Source organism: Haemaphysalis longicornis, unplaced genomic scaffold (genome assembly GCF_048455015.1).
Source record: "Haemaphysalis longicornis isolate Haplotype H1 unplaced genomic scaffold, Haemaphysalis longicornis Haplotype H1 scaffold_3, whole genome shotgun sequence".
Lineage (NCBI taxonomy): Eukaryota > Metazoa > Arthropoda > Arachnida > Ixodida > Ixodidae > Haemaphysalis > Haemaphysalis longicornis.
The window spans coordinates 188,102,058-188,126,460 of NW_027526335.1; the positions used below are offsets into that span (position 1 = coordinate 188,102,058).

At 49.4% G+C, this 24,403-nt stretch overlaps 2 protein-coding genes across 2 annotated transcripts in view; one reads left to right on the forward strand and one right to left on the reverse strand.

Annotated features, from left to right (window-relative positions):
- Window positions 1-14,740, reverse strand: part of LOC144175887 (membrane metallo-endopeptidase-like 1) — a 106,281-nt gene extending 91,541 nt beyond the window's left edge. The window contains exon 1 of the mRNA XM_077704944.1: window positions 14,633-14,740. The gene's annotated coding sequence lies outside the window, so the exon portion shown is untranslated. The remainder of the gene's footprint in view (window positions 1-14,632) is intronic.
- On the forward strand, window positions 14,050-24,019 carry LOC144175888 (hydroxymethylglutaryl-CoA lyase, mitochondrial-like). Its single transcript, XM_077704945.1, has 9 exons — window positions 14,050-14,303; window positions 15,708-15,779; window positions 16,450-16,557; window positions 17,006-17,101; window positions 18,457-18,515; window positions 19,186-19,275; window positions 20,001-20,175; window positions 21,361-21,564; window positions 23,009-24,019. Exons 1-9 carry the CDS (start codon window positions 14,265-14,267, stop codon window positions 23,108-23,110), a joined length of 945 nt encoding a protein of 314 aa, XP_077561071.1. The 5' UTR covers window positions 14,050-14,264; the 3' UTR covers window positions 23,111-24,019.
- The last annotated feature ends 384 nt before the right edge of the window (window positions 24,020-24,403 follow it).

Sequence of the window (24,403 nt, forward strand, 5' to 3'; positions counted from 1 at the left end):
AGACAAAACATGCAGAGCAAGATACAAGACCCCTTTCATCGTTCGGCAACGTCGATGGGAGAGGTGACAGAAGAACCAACAAGAACGGGGACGAAGCCCCGACCGCAGAGGTCCTGCAGGCGGACCCCAACGGGACAGCAGATCGAGATCGAAGACGCCCACTAGGTGCGATGGGGGTCGTCGGCGCAGCTGCTCCCGGTCGCAATCTCGGATGCGCGGTGGCGCCGGCGGCCGACAGGGGCGCTCTCACTCAAGGCCGGTGCAGAGTGGCAACCGCCACTGGGAGACGTCGGGGCGAGGAGCGTCTACCGCACGGAGTGGCTCGAGACGGCGGAACGAGCTCGAGGATGGCGAGGCGTCGGCACGGAGGCGGCGTTCGAGGTCCAAGGGACGACCCGGAGATCAACGCGGACCAGCAACCAAAAAGGTGGGCTGGGCTAGCAGGTCTCCCAAAACGTCCGACTCGGAGTTCCCTCCCTTAAATTCCCCCTCTTCCCCTCCTCAGTCAACAACCAAAGAAAATGCAGAAATTGCAGAGTTAAAACAAATAATCGCGAAACAGAACGCGCACATCCTAGAACAAAACGCCCAAATCAAAGGGCTAATGAATAAGCTAGAACAGTTAGTAACAAGAGGACCAGGTCAGGGAGCATTAAAGGACCAGGCAGAGATACCAGCGGCGGAGGGCCCGCGCAAAATGCCCTGCAGGAGGTCACCCCCTCCGACTTCAAGCACGACGAAGGCCCAACACAGGCAAGAGGCCATGGAAGCCGAGGACGCTACAGTCAAGGAACTAGTCACACAGCCGCCGGCAGAGGAGCAGAAGCAGCTTACGCACGGGGAAACGGTCATCCTCACGGCACTAAGGCGCATAGAAGACCGGCTCAGCACACTTGAAGTTAAGTACGAGAAACATGCATCACGTATTGCAGCATTAGAGATCAGGATGAGATCCATGTCACTGAAGAAAGAACGAATGGGTAGAATAAAAGAAGCCATTGCCAAGCGGCGCGGAAGGCTTGAAGTCACGAACAGCGAGGATAATGACCTCAAACCCCAAGCACAGTAAGAGACGGCGGGGCAGCAATGAGCCCACGACAATTTTCCAATAGAACTGCAGAGACATCCGGTACAAAGACATGGAATTAGCACTATACATGAACGCAGTAGAACTTAGACCAGCTATCCTTGCTCTACAAGAGACAAGAGGAATCCCGAAGATACCAGGGTACGCTACGTACACCGACCCCACCAAAATGGGGACGGCGATTCTTGTGGAAAATCGCATAGCAGCAACACAGCACCTGACAGCGCAAGCGGGGTGCGAACACACGCTGGTTGAAATACATTCGCAGGAAATCGGCAGCAAAAGTAATATCTTCATCATGAGTGTCTATTGTAGACCGTCGCAAAAACAATACGAATTCGACCGAGTTGTGTTGGATGCGAAGAGGTTGGCCAGGACCAGACCACTTGTGATCCTGGGGGATTTCAACGCACCACACGCACTATGGCGATACAGGTTTCAATCAAAGAGAGGAAAGGCCTTAGTCAAGACTATGGAGGCCCTGGATATAACGCTACTCAACGAACCTGGAGTACCAACACGAAGAGGGAACAGCGCATCTAGAGACACCACACCGGACCTGTCATGGCTCAGCCATTCACTCGACGTCACATGGAAATGTGAAGACGATTTGATTGATTGTGGGGTTTAACGCGCCGACGCAACGCAGGCGATGAGGCGCGCCGTAGTGGAGGGCTCCGGATTAATTTTGACCACCTGGGGATCTTTAACGTGCGCCGAAATTTCGTACACACGGGCGTTTTTGCTTTTCGCCTCCATCAGAAAAGCGGCCGCCGCAGCCGGGAATCGAACCCGCGACCTCGTGCTCAGCAGCGCAACGCCTTAGCCACTGAGCCACCGCGGCGGGTGGAAATGTGAAGACGAGGACCTGGTCTGTGATCACCGCGTTGTTACACTCACAGTACGAGGTCCTGACTTTCGAGACAAGCTGGGAACAGCCCACATCACAGACTGGGACAAGATGCGTACATGCACACAACAAGCGGAGGACGACGCGGAAGAAACGACATGATCTCACTTATCGTACAAGGAATGGGCTGACAAGCAGAAGCGGATCCTCGACCAGTTCACCCGGAAAATCGCGACAACAACAAAGGTACCATTTGTTGACAGCAGGCTTGCCCACATGTGGGCAGTGCGGCATTCACTCACCAAGCGCTGGAAGAGGCAGAGACGGAATAAAAAGCTCGCCCGCCGCATAGCTAAGCTCAACGCAGACATATCAGAACATGTGTCCAAACTTAGTAGAGAAAATTGGCTACAGATATGCGACGGCCTCCAAGGCCAGCTGTCTGTGGGAAAGACATGGAAGCTGCTACGGCACCTCATCGACCCCGCAGGCAGCAAGACGGCAAGCCACCGCTCGTTGACAAAAGTATTAAACACATATATGACGGAGATGGTGACCGGCTGATCAAGGCGCTGAAAGAGCACTATCTACAGACGGAGCGGGGGCAACACCCGGCCCCACAAGAATACACAGGTCCCCATAACGAGGACCTAGACAGGCCCTTCTCGCTTTCGGAGCTCTGGTCAGCAATTGACGATAGTAATAAGAAGAGTGCCCCTGGCAAAGATGCTATTACATACAGACCACTTACAAACATGAGCAGCAGGGCAGCGCAGTCCCTCCTCGAACATATAAATAAGGCTTGGGAGAGTTCGCAGCTCCCACCAGAATGGACAGAAGCCGAAGTGCGATTCATTCCTAAACCCGTAAAAGCCCCAGCCACAGAGAACATGAGGCCAATCTCGCTAACCTCATGCGTGGAAAAGGTGATGGAGAGGATGGTGCTCCGTCGACTCCAAGCGCACCTTGAAAACACCGATCAACTGCCAAAGACAATGTTTGGATTTAGGAAACAACTATCCACCCAAGATGTGATGCTCCAACTTCACGAGTTAGTCATCAAGCAAGCTACCAGAAACAGCCCCAGGGCAATTCTGGCCCTAGACCTAAAGGGGGCTTTCGACAACGTTACACACGCAAGCATTCTAACGAACCTCAACGGTACGAGATGCGGCACACGCACTTTCGGATATATCAAGAATTTCCTATCCTCCCGTACGGCGCAAATCTCGGTGGGCAACGAGCGATCGGAACCCATCGAACTTGGGGAACGAGGCAGCCCTCAGGGAGCAGTCCTGTCACCACTCCTTTTCAACCTGGCTCTGCTACCTCTCCCACGCCTGTTGGATCAAACTGAAGGGATCGGTTACGCGCTCTACGCTGACGATATTACAATATAGACGAAACAAGCGGGTTCCGATGGTTGGATAGAGGAGACCCTCCAAGCGGCGGCACTGACCGCGCACGAGTATGCGAGGACCTGCGGACTCAGCTGCGCGCCACAGAAATCGGAGCTCCTCGTGGTCCAACCCGGCAAACCCCGCCAACAGCTCCCGCCTGACATCGCTATCCAAATCGAAGGCATCAAGATCACGCCGACGGACAAATGCCGAATCCTCGGGCTTACCCCACAAGATAACGGAAAGGCACAAGCCGCCGTCGATAAAATTAAGAACAGTGCTGAGAAGATCCTTGCGATGCTGCGCAGAGTCACCACCCGGAACAGAGGCCTGAAGGAGGACGACGCCCTCAGGCTAGTACAAGCGTTCATAATATCAAGACTTACATATTCGGCACCGTATCTCAATCTCAACAAGACCCAGAAGACCACACTCGACACCATCATTCGAAAGACCACTTGCCCACCTATCCAGCCAGCGTCTCCGCCTGAGCCAGACAATTCCCGGCCGCGCGGTGCTGGGCAAGATAGGATGGCGCAAAGAACAGGCAACAATCAAGACCACCATACCAACAGAATGGACGAGGACCTTAAAGACCAAGCCCCTACCCCGGAACATGGCCCCGGGCAAGGACGACGGTAGGAGGCAGGCTCGAGCCAAAGCAGTGTCCCAGCAACTACAACAAGAAAATGGAGTGCTCTACGTAGACGCCTCTCTTGTGAGAGGAAGCAATCGCGCAGCGGTGGTGGTCACCGATGCAGAACGACTCATCAACAGCGCGGCGGTAAAGACCAAGGAGCCCACGACAGCGGAGGAAGTGGCCATAGCCCTGGCGCTCGTTCAACCGGGCGTCGGGGTGGTGGTCACTGACTCAAAGAGAGCCTACAGCGGTTTCAGAAAGGGGGTGATCTCCTCAGAGGCAGCCACAACACTATCGAAAAAGAGGGCACCGGGCCGAGCCATAGAGCTCACATGGGTGCCTGCCCATACAAAGGTAGCCGGCAACGTCATCGTTGACTACCACGCCCGAGCAATGACCGTCCGGGCAGGGCAGGACACGGACACCCCAACTCCGGCACTCACCTATAAAGAAATTACGAACGAATACAAAGACGAGCGGCGTACCCTCCCCGAGCCACACCGCACCCTGACCAGGGAGCAACAGACAATACTCAGGCGCATCCAGGCGGGGTCACTAGCCCACCCCGTCCTGTTGCATACATTTTACCCTGAACACGAGGGGGACCGCTGCCCATTCTGTAAAACAAACAGCGGCACGCTCGCACACATACTGGCGGAGTGCACTGAACTCAAAACCCCTATACCCCCCCAAACTCCCTCCACTCCCCCTACCCCACTCCACGAGCGATGGGAAACCTAGCGGTCCAGCCCCGCCCTGCCGACCCAGCTCGCGCTGACGGCCAGGGGCCAGGAGCTGCTGCCCCAATACTGTTCCCGCGACCTGGGAACCGCTCCGTCGTCTGAAAACGCCTCGAGCTCAAATAAAGTTACTACTACTACTACTGCTACTGTAAAGCAAATACCATTAAAGTATGTACAGTGTTTTAGTCAGTAGCAGTCGTCGTCATTCCTTTCGTCGTCGTCTTCCGACGGCACAGCCGTGTAGGGCAAACCCTCTTCTAGCGCCGGTCCGGCAGCCGTTCCCACGTGTGGATTGTGAAGGGATGGGTTGACAGATTCGTCGTCACCGTTTTCGGCGCGGTGGACCCGTGGCGCGCCGGTCGCTACACGACGACGACGGAGGCGGGAGCTACTCATGTGGCGTAAGCCCACGCGCAAGCCTGGACGACGCTGGGCGGTCGCCGCGAAGCACGCCCTCACGCGCGCGCGGTATTTTAAATGCAGAGCATTTCAGTAACTCACGATGTCACCCGCGTTGACGTCCGTAGTCGTAGTCCGCATTGCTCCCCGTCGGTCTGTCATTGGATTGGATTCGATTGGCTTGGCTTGGCTTGGATTCGTTTGGATTGGATTAAAGTAAATTGTGTTGCGTCATAGCCGCTCCACGTTGCGTCATAGCCGCGGCAGGGGGTTCATGGCACGTTTCACGTTTCACCATCGACTTCATCGACAATGTCTACGCTGGAAGAGAAGCGGCGCGGCGGCGTGCTGCGGATGCTGAGCGTTTTAGATGCAGAGCATCTGATTCACTCGCCTTGTCCCTCCGGCGTCGTCGTCGTTGTTGTCGTCGGCGTTGTCCACCCCTCTGTCATTCTCCTCGCCGCGCGAGCTGCGCTCTCCACCGCTCTCTGCCGCTCACCCCCTCTCCTCTCCGATAACGAACACTCTCTCGCGAGGGGCATTGGATTGGATTGGCTTGGCTTGGCTTGGATTCGGTTGGATTGGATTTGGATTGCATTGGATTAAAGTGGATTGTGTTGGATTGCGTTGCGTCATAGCCGCGGCACGTTGCGTCATAGCCGCGGCAGACGCGCTGGGGCCGGCGCATGTGCAGTACTCTATCTTCCGCGGTTTCCTCTCCTTCGGGCGCGCTGCGCATATAACCGGTGTGCCGTTCTCCGGCGAAGCAACATCCACGCTTGGCTCAAACACCTAGAGTCCACGCCGCTTTACAAGTACGCCAACGTCGTCATCGACTGGGACCAGCTTACGCAGTCCCCTCAACGTTATGCGCGCTATAAAACGCGTTCCCTTCGCCGCTCCGCCTATGCGTCGCATCTACACAGGGGTTCCCGCGAGGGGAGGTGGGAGTTTTTCTGATGGAGGCGAAAAGCAAAAACGCCCGTGTGTACGAGATTTCGGCGCACGTTAAAGATCCCCAGGTGGTCAAAATTAATCCGGAGCCCTCCACTACAGCGCGCCTCATCGGCTGCGTTGTGTAGACGCGTTAAACCCTACAATCAATCAATATACGCTAAAGCTACGGCGCGGGAGCCAGGTCCCGACGGGGCAAGTGCGCATTCGTTCTGCGGTGACTGACGCCCATTCCTCGCCGAGCCGGCGCATTCGTTCCTCTGAGGGGCGACCTCCCTAGGCGCGCATGCGCAATCTGGTCCCGGAAACCCGCCGCCGTAGCGTTAGCGTACGCTAGCCGCTATGCTAGAAGTCGTTATGATCTAATGTTGCGTGATTTCCCGGTTAGAGACTACAACGTCCCGGGAGTTAGGGAGGCCGTGGTTAGGGTCAGACCAAGAGCCATCTCGGATATATATAGACACAGCTCGAGCTTCTCGGTTGACTGCCTCGTTGGCATTCCGAGATGAACACTGTAATCACCCTGCGCTTTTTTTAAAGACGATAGTCTTTATGCGGTCGGTCGTTATACGATCCGTTGAGCTTTCCCAGAATCCTCCTCCGGCGCTTCTACTTTTGCGTGATTCTGTGCACCTCGGAACGCTTAAAATAGACGGAACACAGCGCTGACCGCTTATTTGGTGCGCTGCGTGCTTCTTGTAGGCTGAGGCGTAGCGAAGTGAATCCCACACCAACTAGCTCGGACTGGCTAATTCTGCCGAGCAAACGCGGTGGAAACTGCTATGAGGCGGAAAAACCACATCCGCGACGCGTGCACCTTCCCACGTGGCAGTCTGCGCACGTATGGAATGGCAACTCGTCGCTTTATGTGTGGTTCCAACGTATACACACGACGACTTCTAGCGATCTTCTTTCCGTACTTTCCCTCCTTCTCGAACTCTTTAGAAGTGCTAGCGAGGGTAGAAACGTCGCGCAAACCTGCAGAAATCGACAAGAAGAAACAAGCAGTCGTTCCACACCATGTTTAGAAAGTCACGTGGGCAAAAGGCGTGGCAAGTTCACATAGCGTGCATGTGGGTTTTTCTCCCTTCGTGCATTTTAGCGGCAGCGAAAATAAATAATCGCTCCTGCTAAATTGAAAACACGAGTCGAAGTTTGCCGCTCGCTGCAAGGGAGGATCCGGCATGCTATTTCTATCCATGTTGTACGCACATTAAGTAGATGTTTGAACGTTAGGCCTTTTTTTTTTTTCTTTTTTGACGGTCAGAAAACTCGGGTACACGGCAAAACACGGCGCGCTATTTTCGCGGGAACTGACGTTGTCAGCTAACTGAACCGAGCCTGAGATAATTCAGTCATATTGCACATTTAAAAGGACGCCTGTTCCAGCGGTCAGCCCGTGCAGCTGCCATAACAGCGAGTCAAGTTTTTGTAACTTCGCAACGTAGACAGCCCGCTGTTTTCATGAAAAGTGCGGTTGAAAATAACTTTTTTTTTTGCTGTGATATGCCTTATTGAGCCTCTCTAATTCTTTGGTATTCATTGCGCATATTCTAATGAATGAATTAATAAATTTATTTCACAAGGGCGGCGCTACAGGTGAAGAGGGAAAGAAATGAAGCAAAGGTAGACCATTTTTTTGGTTCGCTCTCGCGAGGCGTGCATTCTTGGCGAAGGCCCACATCGTGTGCATCGTGCCGTTCACTTGGTCCAAATTTGTGCATAGTCGTTCGTTGAGGCTTCGTATACTCGCGAAGGCTTGTGCTTGTCTCGGATATCTGCCAGTTTACGGGCAAGATCAGAGTAGATGGCTAATGGTCGGCGGTCACTCTGTGACATCGATGGCAAACGAGCTTTTTGTCAGGCGCAATTTGCGCGTTTTTGTGTTGCCTGTAGTACGTCCAACGTGCCACTACTATATTGAAATCTCGTTGATACGTTTTTCACTGGAACCGGAAAATAAACGTATTATGCGAAAATCATATTATCCAAAGAGGTTAAAAACAGGAGGAAAACATGCATACTGCGTCAGCAACTTATTGAGTAACATTGAAGTTGCTGGTCCATTTGTGCGGCACTTCCTTCTTTTCAACGTCCAGGACTACATTCCTCTGCAACGTAAAAAAGGAGATAGCGGTATTTTTCGCTTCTCCAGGCGCTGTTTCGTACGACAATTCGTTTCGGGCCTTAAATCGGTGAATCCAGCCGCCGGACGCTTGGAAGACTTCAGTGTGCAAGAAGAGCGCGGATATCTCAACTTTTTTTTTTCCATTTTTATTACCCTAAAGGCCCTTCCGGGCATTACAATGGGGGTGGAATAACGAAAGCACACGGTACACTCATGTGCCAAAAAAAAATACAGATGGTAAATATCTGTTTAGATTGAATTTAAACAAAATGTTACAATGGAACAGAAAACTCCGCGTGCAAAATACAGTGCAGTTAAAAAAATAGCAGAGCACCATAAACTTTTTCGCGTAGAACTGGCCCTTCGACGTTGACTCCTGCCGCTCTAACGTCCTCGAAGCATCTAAGCAACACGTCATCCGGTGCGATTATGATATGGTTCGCAAGATGGCGCAGTGTATCGCCTGCCGTATCATCATCATTGGACGGAGTGGTCCCGAGTGGCAGCGATGTTTTCGCCGCAAAACCGGTACCGCCGGTTTTCGCCGCGGCATCAGCGGCTCCGCAACATACAGATCGTGTGTTGTTGGAAAGAGGTTGGAGCTAGTATCCTCGGTATTCAATTGCGTGGAGTGCATGCAGGCAACCAAGTGTGTGCCGCCATATCTGTGGCCAAGCGTCTGTTGCTAGGCGACGTTGTGCGCACGTCCGCAGATCAGGCACCCCTCTTCTCCTCCGTGCAACTGATGCAACCGTGTGAGTGCGCCCACGGTGAGCCGTCACTCGTTACGTCGGGCTCCGCGGGATGGCGGCACTTGTCCAGCTAAGCACGACTGTGAAACACATGACTGTGTTTCACGTTACGAACTCTTCGCCGAACGCAAAGTATTGCGTCGAGTTCACTGTGAGTGCGATTAATAACATCTCTGTTGGCGCCGCAGTTTAGAATCGGATTGGAACGGAGCACATGACGCACGCCGGTGTCTTTTTTTTCTTCGGCGTGCGGCCGCAGTGGCCCAGGCTGCGCCGTGTCCGTGTCGCATCGGCCATGTCTGTGGCCGTTTCCAGTGTGGCCAATCGAAGAAATTGACCGCTAAACTTTTCAACGAATACCGTCTATAGCGAAAAGTAAGCGTAAGATTTCTAGAAATGTCGGCCAACATCCACCTTCGCGATCGTATTATCCAATTTTCGGCAAAGTGTGATCGTATTAAACGCACAAATATGCATTGTTTCTAAGGGACGTTGGCCGGGAATAAAAAGGAAAACATATTAAGCCGAAAAACGTATTATGCCGAATCGTAGCAACGAGATTCCACTGTATCTCGTCGGCGATGGCTTAGCCAGTCCGTGCTTTGGTAAAGAACACTTGGGCCGCCCTTGCATTGCTGCGCCGTACTGGATGATCCAACCAATTGGGATTGGCAGCTTTGAGCTCCTCCTTGCCGATTTGTTTCAATGTTACTCGTTTTTCTTCCGGCTGTGGCTAATAAAAATCTTCCTGGAATACCAAAGCTTGTGCTGTGTAGTCCTCCATCATGGTGCCCCGTTTCTTGCACTTTATTAAGCGTCAATAACCCTTCATACCCGCACCTGCCGCCGTAGAAGAATGACCTCCTTTCTGACTACCTTAAACGAGACCCATGCGAGAGCATTGTAACTGCCTTACGCGCGACTTACTCAGGCAACTTTATGCATAGTCGCACACCGTAGCTGAGTACAGACATCACGTCGATGCGACGCGCACAGAGCGATGCGCCGATAGCGAATCTTTTCGTGAAAGCGGAAGCCGCAGCTATCTGAAGGGTACGAGTTGAGCCAGCTGAGGGTCGGTGTTGCGGGCCACGGCCGCTGGGTGAAAGCAGGTCATCCGGCGTTATCTAGCAAGGCTGCGTCGCCGGTGGCATTCGGCGAACAGCGCACACCACCGACACAAGGTCCAGCCGTATAACCCGGCTGAGCCCGCGTGCGCAGGCATACCACGAATCATTTGAAAGCGCATCTTACGACTCGAACAATAGTTAATGAAACTAACGGTCTGTTATTTCCCGTACAGGAGTTCCTGCAGTCGAAACACTATTCCAGCAATAGAAATTTCAGGGGGCAAACAAGAATTAAGAAACGTAGTTGCACTGGAGCAGTTGTTGGCAGTCGAGAATGCCAAATCGAGTATACACCTTTGTTAGACACTGAGGTATTAATAAAAAAATCATGCACCCCTCCGTCTAACGATGATGACGGTTGAACGCGAAGCTTTCTCGCGATGGATTTTTTGTTTGGCGCAATCCCACGCTGCGAGTATGTGGCACTCGGGAGGTACGCCCCTCTTTTCTGGTGGTGTTGTTGGTGGTGGTGATTGCTGTGTAGGGTCAGGCGAGGTTAGCCTGGCCGGATATGCCGGAAATCGCTCCGCCCAAGCTTTTCCTAATTAGTCAAATGTTATGGTCCTTTCGCCACGAGTTTGCCAGTTCCGACTCCTGAAGGAAGCTTAGCAGAAGGTGCGACACGTCTTTTTGCAGCATCCAATGGCCCCTTGGGAAGACGACGTGGTCCAGGGTGTTGTGTGGGGCTGCCAACTTTCGAATCGCTGCAAGCATTGCAGTCCGCTCGACATCATGCTCTGGGCAACACGTTACATAGTGGTGTGCATCCCCCATGAATAACACGGAGGCGATCGCACGAGACCCACCTTGAATAGCCATGCTGTGGTCTTCGCTGAGCTTGTTCGAATGCGGTACAGTAATTTTGCCTCCGACCTCGTAAGTCCCTTTGTGGCGCAAGGCTGGTGATAGGGATCTCCGCTCATAGCAACTCTCGGGTGTGCACTCCGTAAGCCTAACGTTTGGGTTTGCAGGTGTACGGCGCGAATCAATTAGTGGTGTACCTTCCCGTTTGGCCGTTAGGCGGTGCTCGAAAGCAAGGAAGAGGACGAGGAGTGCGCTCCGAACGAAGAGAAAGAGGAAGACCGTGAAACGGTTGAGGATAGCCAGAGCTCGTTGCTTGTGGGCACAAGTTCACCTTGTTTAATAAACACAGTTTGCCTTTTAATTGTAACCATCGTTACATAAGTGCTGCTGCTGCTTGGCATTCAGCGAGCATTTCTTTTTCAGTGGGTACTGGTTTGAGGTGTTAAACTTCAAGATGTGACGTTAGGCCTCACGTCCTAAACCTCAAATTGGGAAGTTAGGCCTAACGTACTGTGGCCTCACAGCGTCACGGCCTCACGGCACGCAGACGACGCCATTCTCGTGGCGGATTCTTTGGTTGTCGTCTGAGTTTTCCAAACCGCTTCGACCATGTCGAAATGGAGCAATCGGATTGGCGTCGGCTTCATAACGCGAGGGACGCAGGTTCGATTCCGGCCACGGGAAGCGTTTGTACTTTTGCTTCACCCACTTTATTCACCGTCATCGTCAGAGAAAGTGCTTTCCTGGAGGGAATATTGGCGCACAACGGCATCAGTGAGGACAACCAATAGAACTGTGGCGGCTGCTCGGAGCACGAGGTGTCCCAAACTGCGATCACGGCCGGTCTGGACACAGTCGCGAGCGCTCGCCCCGCAGAGTTAGTGACGCGTTCGGAACGGCCGTGATACGATTAATGTCTAGAGAGAATCAGAGACTGTATACCGTGGGACGGACTTCTGTGTGAGAGAATGTGTTAGCCTTTATTCTAGCATTGCCCGTTAGTAGCGCCCGCCGAAAGTTTATACAGAATTTTGATTTGTGTGTGTGTGTGGGAAGGGGTGGGGGAGGTAGGTGTCGAAATCCTCCTGGAGGGCTGTTGGGGGCGGGAGGGTATAAATCCCTAGTCCTGCGTTCGCGCAAAGCCAGGGCGAGGGTAACTTATATATCAGGAGGCGGGGGCGGACAATATTTCCCTGTCGCCCGGGGACTGGGCGGCTGTTGTTGGAAAACCTTATTTTGAGACTGCTGAGGTGGGACTTGTCCCTCATTCCAGGAGACCATGGGACGACCGTGCTGCTTCAGCCCTAGCCGGACATCAGGAGTTGTAGGGCATCCAAGCCGGCGCTGGTCGTCCGGTTCTTCCACAGCCCAGGGAGGAGAAGGGAAGTGGACAGAGGTGGGAGGGCTGAGTTATATGCGCGCCCCACAATCATATGAATGAGGGTACGTGGGTGAAGGCAGAGTTTACAGTTCGTTGGGTGAAGTAGATGTGATGTAGACAAGCTGGGCCAGCAAAGGTGTTTGTTTGGAGTCTGTAAAGTTTCTTCTCTTCCTTACAAGCGAACTAACACTGTAAGCGTAAAAACCTGCAGTCACAGCCGCACCGACTGTTCTGGCCCTGTATAGTAGAACTTGTTCTACACCTCCCCTCCCTCCTCAAACAACTTCGGATCCGCCATTGATGACTTCGACTTTTGGAGGGAAGGACCCGAGACGTCCTGTGTAAAATGTCACGTTGCATTTGAAATATATTCGATAATCGTAAGCAAGCATTTTTAAATGTAAATACGGGTTGTCGCAAGGTCTTCAGGCATTGTGTTCATCTCAGGATGAGGCGTCTGTCTTGCTCCAGAGAAAAATACGTGCACGCTTCGCGGGGTCCCATAATGCCTTGTTCCACTCTTGCCTAGGGCACACGTAAGGTACGCGTACCGTCCGAGGTTAAAAAATGCACCGCACACAATGGTCAAGGCGTTGAGCCGCGGCATAATTTCTTACAAATGTCGCCTGTGCGCCTACTAGTCACATTCTTGAGGAAGAGGATTTCTGCACGTGTGCATGGCTCAAAAGGAAAACATTTCTTAGTACGTATTCGCATCGTCATCCCCGGGTCCACCTCTGGGAAATGGCGCGCGCTAGTGTGCGTGTATGTGTACGAAGACGTCTGCACCCGCGTTCTTGTAGGCGTCTTCGGAAGAGTACTTAACCCCGATCTTTGTTGATGCTTTTCTGTCATAATTTTCTGTCGAAAGCATTCGATTAAGTGAGCGGAGATTTCGAATTTAAGTTTTGTGTTAGGGGCACGTAGTTTTACACTCCGAAGGTGCGATTGGGTTATCAGGCCACGGATTATTAATTTAGACCAGTTGGGTAAATTTAACGGTTGTGGAGGTTTTGGCGATTCTTCCTTGAGGCTGTACTTACGTACTGAAGTTGCTTGCAACCCCCTTCTAGCACTGGCTGGCGTCGTTTCCACGTGAGAGAAACCTCCGTTTGGCGCGAAATCCTAGAAGTACGTAGCGTAGGGTTGCCTAATTGTTTGTTCAACTCACGCCGAAGTCATATGCGGCAGTCAGACGTCTGTGTTGCTCAACCGTACCGTTTTGCGAAGGTCGCTCAAAAAGCGAAGGCGGGCCATAAATTACGGAAGAGTCCTCCTGCGTCAAGGGCGCGTTACACGCGGAATTTCCCTTCAGATATAAATGCCTCCTGGCCATAACCTTGATCTCCACGGAAGCACAGCTATGCACAAGGAGTTTCAAATAATCATAGCACACCAAGTGTAGGAAGTCATATAGCGCTGCATAGTGCTTTCCCTGCAGGCGAGGCAGTTGTACAAATCCAAGGCGTTCGTCCGCCCGTGGCAATGAAATGCCTTCCAACCATCGCGTGGTCGACCACGCGCTGATTACTTGCTCGACCGGCCCAGGAAAACAGCTGGAAAGTAAGGAGAGAAGAGTGGGAAAGTAGTGGCACAAAAACAAAACTAAGGAAGAAAAGTCGCACCCGAGACACCGCGGGTAAGAAGTCACGCGAGGGGACTGCGTCCTTGGGGCACGTGAACCAACAAACTCTCGCTGGCGGGTGATTGGCTGGCAGAGCGGACTTTACGCTGACGTCATTGTAGCGTCAGTCATACGTCAGTGCGGGGCCGCGGAGGAAAGTTGGAGGCTATTTGAACGCAGCGCCGATTCCGTGCGCCTTCAGATTTGAAACGGTGTCCGCGATCGATTGTGCGCTGCGAGGTTTGTTACGAACCGAAAGCGAAACTGCTTACTTCCCTGTGTCACTGCGTTGGAGAGTGTGGTTGACAGCAGCTGCGAGCGTCTGTGCACAAGTGTTTTTACCGCCGTCACAACCGAGGACTATTGCCAGGCATGGTTGTCGCCGAGTTCGATCCGTCCACTCATCACAAGGTTGGTGTTTCTATACATACAACTTTCCTTTACAGTCTCACGGTGTGCGCTTTCCCAGATAAGTTACAGGTTTGAGTTCGATCCAAGTTCATCGAAAAATGAGCACGAATTGATGTGCTTTTAGATTCAGGTACTGTACATATATGACGTTACGAAAATTGCATCCATAATTTACGCTATTGAGCTTGGGGTCCACACTGGCTTCCTTTTCCTTCCTTCCGAACTTCGAATAAGTATAGATCACAATGTTCAACACGTTCATTTTTTTTTATGATAATGCGGGCTTGCAAACAAGCGCGAAGGAAGATCGAATGAATTCGTCCACTAACCGAGCATTCGATGAGGTTTCTGCCGGGTACCTTCACAATGGCTGCGCGAACGGTCCTTGCATTGCTGGAAAGCAGCTTTCGTGCTTTCACGGGCTCAGTGACACTTATTCGTTCAGCGCTAGCAAACCGAGCTCGCTGATTCATCTGTGCGCACATGTATAGCTGTAAATTGTAACGCGCCATTCTTTGTTGTTTTTTTTTTATCTTCAAACTGCACCGTTATTAACGCGCGTAACTCACTCTCGGCTGGGCGCTATGGCCGTGCGCGCAAACTGGCGCCACAGCTGTAGCAGAGAGGACGGATGCCGGATGCGATTCCCCCCCCCCCCCCCCCTTCCTCCACCTTTTTTACCTTAGTAAAGCGCACGTGGTTGGAATGTCTCCTGCAGGAATGCTGCTGATGTGGATCGCAATGCGTGGAAGTGCTTTAGTGGGTGAACTGGCTGTTTCCTGCTTGCATGATCGATGGAAACCGCTCACTCAACCCACATTTTTGGGGCCAATTCCTCTAGAAATGTAACTCTAGGCTGCGAGCTTTAAGAGAGACCTATATATACCTACATTACAGTTGATTTTACCTCTGCATAAATTACATTTGTGTAAAGTACATATGTTCCTGCCATACGTGCATAACTGATCCGTACGCTTGCTTCACTCTTTGTTGCTTCACCTTAATTGAAGCAACAAAATTCACCTAAGTTCACCTTAATCTGAATTAACTACCCATCAGATTACATAATGTTTCTTTTATTATTATCATGTAGATCTAAAACAATAGTACGTTTTGAAGCCTGCTAGAACCTTGAGCAAGGTATGTAACCTTGCTCGTACTCTGTACACAAATGTTGTTGCTGCTGCCTGAAATCGGCCGGCAGTCGCCTCGTCAAGCCACCTCAACCAGCAGCTTTTTGTGGCTGCCCCCTCTTTTGTTAAAAGGAAAATAAAGACTTTTGATTTTGGTTTTGAAAAGAGTCTAAATAGTTTTTTTGTATTGGCATTTGCTGCTGTTATAAGTGAAAGTTACACTGCGTTTCACGTCCCCGTAAATGAATGTTCTTTTTGTTTGTCTTTGCAGAACGTGAGCAGCTTCCCAGATTACGTCAAGATTGTGGAAGTGGGTGCCCGGGATGGTCTTCAGAATGAAAAGGTTTGTCACGATCCCTTTTTGGTAATGTCTGTTTTTAGCGTCAAGTGTGGGGACCAAATCTTTTTGCCACTGGTTGTAGTTTTGCGATAAATTCACGCAGTCTGTGAGCACCATGGCGCCTCTGTTCTAAACCTCATCACTTACTTGCTTATTGATGAGAACAGTTCGACAACCTTAAACGCGAGGACTTGAAATCGCGAATCGTCCAAGCTGACTATCAGGTACCATTAACACCATTATGTACATTTATCAACAAAAAATGCCTGGTGTGTAACATGGCCATAACTTTATTCATTGCTGGGCTTCTTTTATGACTTGTAATTCCTTGTGTACTTAAAACGAGGTTCCTAACTAACCGTAGAATAGCTGCAGACCTGCATGAAATTTTTAATTGGATCTGTTAGTTGAGGGTGGCGTGTTCCTTTCCATGCGCATCATTTCTGACCGTAGACCCAGTGCAAGATACTCTACGCGCAACCTTTTCAGCTAAACCTCTTTCCTCGTTGTACTATTTGACGCACGTTTAGAGCATGGCTCATGTTAGCTTGCCAGTACTGTGTGTTCCGTGACATTTTTGGGAAAGTGCAGCGGAGCAAATATCTCTATACTTGGCTGAGTGGTTTTTGCACTTGCGCCTTGTTCTTATTCTATCTTTGCACTGTGCTTGCAGGAGATAGTGCCCACAAAGACCAAGATCGAGCTCATCAACCGCCTAGCGAATGCGGGCCTTCCTGTTGTGGAGGCGACCAGCTTCGTCTCGCCCAAGTGGGTACCCCAGGTAAGCTACAAACTGGCCTTGGCTTGGCTACTGGCTTGTAACCGCATTTACGTGTGGAACCCCCCCTTTGTTCCACGTGTTTAGTCAGAAATATTTTATGACGTCATCCATTTCCTGTAAGAAGTAACGTATACATGACGTCTGAGGATTGAAGGTGTATACTAAAAACGACACACAGGTTGTTTGTCTGAACAGATTGTCGTGTCATTTACGATCTCAAGGTCGATAAGATGGGCGCTGCTGCCCATGGTAATGAGCTGTGACTAGCATCTGCGTGGTGGTGCATTGGCTACCCACCTGTTCTTAAAGACCAACTGCGTCAATTAACTTCCATTGACTGCATTGAACTGTCCGCTGTAACGGTACTATCCTCCTTTTCTGGTCATTCAGAGAGAAAATGTCTGTTAATTTGGTCAAGTGAATAAGAAGACCTTGCTCACGTTTGCAGATGGCTGACCACACAGAGGTGCTGAAAGGAATCGAGCAGCAGAATGGTGTCCAGTACCCAGTGCTTGTCCCAAACATGAGGGGCTTCAAGGAAGCTGTAAGTTCACGTATTTCCTTTTCTTTTCTAACTTTGTTACGAGGCAGCTGAGGAATTGGGCTGATTGGCTTTGCATTATTGTAGACTGCGCTTTGGGTTACAAGGTACACACAGTTAGAGAGGACACACGAACAAACTGGACGGCACGAGCGGAAGTGGTTTTCACTTAAGTGCAGACTTTAACTGCGCCAATGTCTCTGGGGACCCACAGTTGTAGTCATGAGTGCAGCCCACAGAAATAAGTTTACAACTTGCACGAACCTCACTTTTCATTGCGACAACTTCATTGCGAGGGTCACTCACGAAACATTTGCGTAGGTGTGATAAATAACAGCGAAAAAGTTTTGAATTGAAGGCAAAGGTCGGTTGACTAAACTGGGGCAGAAAAATTTTGACGCCAAAAGGGCATCAGCACCAGCCAAGCTAGAGTGAATTTGGCTCGTTTAGTTTCTGCCTGATGAACCAACCAGAACGCAAGCTGGAATGCTCGCAAAGTTTAGAAACATTAGCCTTGAAAGCTCCTAGTGGACACTGTTGAAGGGCTATCGATCCGTAGTGTGGCATTAAGAGAAGCAATAAGGTGAGTGTTCAGGGGGCTAGTGAGGGCTCAGATTTCTAATGCAACAATACATGATGATGGTTCAAGGAACTGGATAAAGTTGCTCACAGTGAGCTGAGAGGTCACCTATTGAGCCAAAGCATTTGAAATTGCCAGTGAAAACTTGTGGGCCTGCGAAATCTTTGGAAGGGTACGAGAGCAGCACATAAACGACAACAGTGTCACCGCAGGAAATCAACTGGCTCGTTAACAGGTGCGGTTTGAACATGCATAGCAAACTTTACTTGCTCTGTAACCCAAGGTTACTATGCATATAGCTGCTGCTTCAGCAGCTATACACATAAATGCTGATCCTGCTTCTAGCTGTGGCGGAAAGCGAAAACGTCCATGTGTTCAAGGTTTCAGCGCACGTTAAAAATTAACCTGTAGCCCTCCACTTAATCAATCACCTGTGTAGCGCCAGCGCATCAGACCTCGTAATCAATCACATCAAATTAATCAATTTGCTCCTAGCTGTGGCAGCCGTGCTTCCAAAATCGGTGTTGTGTGCTGAAGATTTTGTCGTGCGATAAAGAACCCCAGGTGTTATACACTGTCTCGTAACTCCTTGGTAGAGGGCACATTGGAGTTTGAAAAGGTAGTTTTTATGTATAAAGCCTCCCCTTTTTTGTAGTGGCACTGACCTAGACCAAGTTTGTACCATCATTTCCCTCATTGCCCTTATTTCCCATGATATTCCCTTCGAGATGGTCGGACAGTCTCAGTATTTACCACAGAATTCGTTTTGTTCATGCAGCTTGCTGCTGGTGCCAAGGAAATTGCGGTGTTCGGAGCTGCATCTGAAACATTCTCACGGTAAGTCCACCTTTTGCACTTTTTGCTGCTAACAATTAAAAGAACAATCACCCTTACAATGTTTTTTTTTTTCTGACCTTAGTTACTGCTTGAACTAGACTAGTGCAAGGCCAGTTTAGTTTGTTTGTGCAACCCAGTCACTGCTTTTTTCCTATACAGTGTTCTTGTTATGTAATGTGTTTGTAGGACAGTAGATTTATATTTCATGAGTGGCCCATCATTGACAAAATCGTGTGGAGGCCTCATACAGTGAACTCTCATTAATTGAGCTTGGTTACCTTTTACTTTGATGGTTTCACTCAGTTGAAACAGATGTAATGGTCTCATTGGGGTGTGAAGCCCTGTACTAGTCCAACTCCACTGAGTTCAATTTTCTTCCTCAGTTGTCAAAGTTAAGTAGCTTTTCCAGGTTCAAATTAGCAATAGCTGACAAAAATTGGGCCAAATATTTATTCGTTGTCTTTGTTCCCCAAACTTATCAAAATGCACGGCTGCAGCAAAAGGCTGATTAGATTTTATCGTACAATTTTGTGTTCCCCTCCGCCATATGCAAAAACAAAAGTAGCCAAGAGTTAGAGTCGCTTGCAGCTTGAACAGCAAAAATGTACATTGCAATTTTTTTAGGTTTTTCTTGTCCTCAACTTTTTTTCCCCTTTCTCCCTTCTTGCAGGAAGAACATCAACTGCAGCATAGAGGAGAGCCTCGAGAGGTTTCGCGATGTCATTGAGGCTGCCAAGGCCAACGACATCAAAGTCAGAGGGTGCGTGTTTGCTGCCCGTCTTTTGTTTTCCCTTTGAAGGTTAACAATGTTTTCACTTAAGTGCAAGCTTTATTTTCGAAAAATCTCTCAGAGCCTGCAGTCTTAGCCATGATTGGAACTCAAAGAAATGAAATTCAACTTGGGCAAACGCTTCACAGTTTCAAGTGTATTTACTGGCACTACTTAGCTTCAGGCGTGCTCTTTTTGTTGTCGAAACGTATACACACGGTGGTTCAACATATCAGCAGTGGAAAAGAGTTACACCTCGAGAACAAAATGTGGGAGATGCTTGGAACCTGCTTTTTTCCATGAAAGCAGTAGTCCTTTTATCGCAATCCCTCATAGCTGCTTAACTCTACCTTTGGCATAAATTCCTAACGTCCGCAACCTCTGAAACGACATCAGTCTGCACGCTCGCATCGATGGGTGACAGGTCATCCCCCATTTGGTAAAGAGATCGATCGTGACAATGGTGATGCATTCTGGGGACACGTTTTTCCTTAAACCTAGGCATTCATCATATGCTGCGACACGATGTCATTAACATCTTCGCCAATCATGAATCCGCCAGAAAATTTTGAGCTTATAGTGCTGTATAGTGCTGTAAGACATACTGCTCGCCTAAGCCGCATTGTATGTTTGTAGTGTTGGATGTGATAATGATGCTGATGACGATAGTGATCTCAACTGAAGCCACATGTCTTCCGATTGTGTTCACCCTGCAGGTATGTGTCGTGTGTGGCGGGCTGTCCCTACGAGGGTGCCGTCTCCCCCGAGCTGGTGGCCCGGGTGGCGGGCGCACTGTACCGGGCGGGCTGCTACGAGATCTCCCTGGGCGACACCATCGGGGTGGGCACGCCGGGAACCATGCGGCCCATGCTGCAGGCGGTCCTCAAGGAGGTACGCTGCTCCCGACCATTTTCATCTCCTGAAGGAGTTGCCTCGAGGGAAATGTGCGACTGTGGCGTTTATTTGCATGCTGTTGGTTGAACCCCGTTGCTTGAGCAAAATCACTGTTATGTTAAAAGACTGCCGTTTCCTCACCAAAAAAAAACTATGAGCGATTAAGCACAACAGTTCCCTTCTCAATAAATGCTTGATTTGGATTGTGTGTTGCTTGACGGAAATTTTTATGAAGGAGACGCAGGATTTCTCATTTATTCGGCAACTATTCAGCATTTATTCGGCATTTATTCGGTTTGATGTGAATAACCTGTACCAAGCTTATGTTGCACAGAGAAAAACTGTACACATTGAAGCACAGAATGGCACAACCAGGTACAGAATCCTTTCGTTTGAGACGTTTACACCTGAATCGGGACACTGGGTCATTAAGACCCAATGTGCTTCTATTTTGAAGGAAGTAGATTTCGGTTATTTACTCAGCTCCATTCCAGTGGTGGAAGACAATTTTTTTAACCAAAAAAGAAATACATGGTGTGAAACATTCGAGTTTCACACAGCGTCGTGTCAGCAGTGTCGTAATAAAGGGATTACTAAAGCCGAGTTATCAGTTTGTTAACTGCACGTTAGCATTCAAGTGTTAGGATCAAATGGAACTTGAGGATCCACGGAAATCACACAGTCATGCTTCTTGGTAGTGCCTACCAATTGCACGGAGAAGTTCCTGTAATGTCTTAAGGTCTCGGTGAGAAAGGGAACATTGTTTTCCTTAGTACTATCTAGACGAAGTTTGCAATAAAGTTGGTGTTATTATTGCCGAGGCAGTGCAGTCTGTTGAATGAACCAAACTGGCATTTTGTCTTTATGGCCCCACTTGCAACAAACCCCGAATTCCACTTTTGGGAGCCACAAAAAAAACCATTGACCGTGTACTCCTTTGCGAAGGCGGCATTCTCATTTGAGCCATTCCAGAGAAGAGCTGTTCCCTGTAGTCAAGTGTTCGACAAAACTTTGTCTGGTCAGGGGGTCATACTTTGATGCGTGAAATCGCAGCCACTGACTAAGTCAAAAATTTAAATTTTTCACGTTTCGAAAGCCAGACGAGTGCAGTCTTGCACTTTCAAGCTTCTCTCTGCCTGCCCCCTTCTTGCCACTCATCCGCACGTACGTTCTAACCCGCAGGTCCCAGCGAGTGCTTTGGCCGTGCACTGCCACGACACGTACGGCCAGGCCCTGGCCAACATCCTGACGGCGCTGTCCATGGGTGTGTCCACGGTGGACAGCTCGGTGGCCGGGCTGGGCGGCTGCCCCTACGCGCCGGGCGCCACAGGCAACGTGGCCACCGAGGACGTGCTCTACATGCTGCACGGCATGGGCATTCCCACGGTAAGCGACCTCTCTCCGCTTCTTTTTAAAGCGAAAGCGTTCTTAGTGGGGCCGATGGTGTCCTGTCAGAAAACTCGTGCACTCCTCCATAGACCAGTGGGTCGACTGAAAAGCTAACACACGCGCTGTGCGTTTTAGAGATCTTATCAGATCTCTAAAACGCACAGTGTGTGCGTTAAACCGGGCTGTTATTGTGTCAGAACGGTTACTTGAAAATTTTGAAAAACGAACGGTTCTCCTCTAGATAAAGCAATGCAGTCCAGCCCGCTTATAATCAACACATCGGGAAACAGATATCAGTTCGTTATATCCGTTTTTCGCTGTATGTGGGCATAAAATTTGTGTATACGAATGGTAACAGGAAACGAAGATTTGTTTGTTGCAGCCGAGATTTCAATAAAATCGGGTTTGCTATAAGTGGATCGACATATGCATCGATTGTGAAGAAGGAGTCCTTTATCTTATAAACCATGTATCGGCGTACATTCAGGTGATTCGGAGATGCGTTTACTCAGTGTGCGAAGCATTGTCGTGTGGGTTCGTTCTCTGTTTGCGATTCGGGTCTGTGAGGATTTTACAATCGATTGGACGCACTTTCAGCAAAGCTTCTGATGCAGTTTCGACACAGTTATGATGTGACAATGCTTTGGTAAATGGTAAACAAAAGCTAAACAAAACAACATGCCAAAGCAGCAGAAGAAATATTCGGCATATGTGGTCATAGAGATTTTTTTAACATGCTGTAAATACCGGGAGTGCATATTTGGTTGGTCCCTCCAGTCATTGAAAAAGAGGCCAGTATGGCCGGTCTCTTACTGCAGGCATTGTCGACCAGTAGTAACTCTCGACTCCTCAATCACACAAGCGTACTGACAGGAAAATTCTTTCAGCTTATAACTTTTACCGAACTAGCGTTCCACTGCAACCAACATTGACTATACCGTATTTATTCAAATATAAGGTGAGGTTTTTTTCCCAAAATCCGTAGCCTCAAAGTCATACCCCGCCTTATATTCGAAACTCAGTAAATATATATGGCGATTTTTTTAACTCTCCAAGTTGCGACCGCGCCTTCTAATCGTGACCGCCTTATAATCGAATATATACGGTAGTTAGAATTCACTCGTTTCGTCTAAGGCCTACACGTGTTAGGCTTTTTTACACACAGCTTTGGCGCTGTGCAGACAAGCCAACCCACGAGAGGCATGCCATGCATGAAAAGCTTGAAAGTTTGCACGCCGCGTGGCAAAGCCAACTTTTACAAATACTTTGGACTGTAAAAATGCACTGCAAATTGAATACTTCACAAATCCTATTTGTGAAGTATTTGAAGTTACGAATATTCACACACTTAAAATTTTAACATCCGTAGTCAGAACTACTGTTTCAACTGCTCGGTTTTGCAAGCACAGAAGACTCAATGTTCTCGTAAATTTGTTCGCAGGGTATCGATCTGCAGAAGGTGATGGAAGCGGGCGACTTCATCTGCAAGGCCCTCAACAGGCCAAGTAACTCCAAGGTGTCGCACGCTGTCAGCAGGCTCTGAGTCGTCCGGCTGACGCCCCGTCACTTCCAATCCATCAAGAAGCCAAAGTCAAAGCCACTTTCATCTACTGCCGACCCTGACAGCACCTAGCTGGCTTGTGTTGAAGCAGACCTCTGAAGAAGACAGCCATTGCTTCTTCTCTCAAGCCAAGTGATATTTTTGCGTAGACTGTGACCAGCGGTAGACAAAAAAAAATGTTTGCCAATGTCAGAGATACGAGACATGTATTTATTACCATGTTCGTGCAATACATTGTAATTTATATTGTGCGAGTGTGTGGCTTTTGCACACACGTGTGGTGCCAATTGTCACCTTGCTTTATGTTCTGCACATAACTGCCATGTCATTACCGTAACCTCGTCAATCTCAATTTTAATAATTGGGGCCAAAATTACGGGCATTCATGTGGCCTGGCAGTCCGTTTTATGTTACTTACCTTCCTGCCTCTTAGATGTCCCCCCCTCCCTAATAAAAAAAATGTGCAGTATTCTAAAATAATTTGCGGTAGGATATATGGCACAGCACTTTTTAAGATTAATGGCCTGTTGTAAAAGAAACAAAGAACTTACACCCCCCCCCCCCTTTTTTTTTTGAGGGCGAGCTAGCCAAGTCAGACTTAGTGCTAAGAAAACTGATCGTAAAATGTGCAACTTCTGTGTGCATCATTTTGGCCAATTGTGGTTTTATTTTTACTTTTTTTTGTCCGTTGTAGAACATAGTCTAGGTCAGGTAGCGTAGGGATGACAACCTCATTTTCGTACACTGTTGTGTTCTACTTACACCCGCATCTTTTGTAAATTATCATCGACATTCCAAAGCAAACCATTGTCATGCTTGTTTCTTCTTTGTTTATTTGTTTATTTGTTGTGAAACACAATATTTTATAAATAAACGGTTTCCGAAAAATGATCTTGTGCTTCTCATACTTGCCAATTGGCACACCTATGAAAAAGTCAATTAGAGGCAGTTGCCCTTTTTTTATTCTCTCCGGTTCTTGCCAATCACAGCATGGTCTCGGAAAGGGCAACGCAAGGTTATCACAACTTTCTGGCCACCTTGCAATTCTAGGCGGTCACAGTACTGAAGGGCACACTATTAGGGACGGTGCCAAGTTGCGAGTTTTGTCTTTCTTTCTTTTTGCTGCAAGTGTGAGCACCTGTGTCAGTTGTGACCCTATCAGCAGGCTAGTTTTTAAAGGTCAAATTTGGGCTTTCGAAAGACTGCATGCATTTCGCTAGCCCCGTAGCATTTGTACGAGGACTATGCATTTTATCGATTCTAAGCAACCTCTGC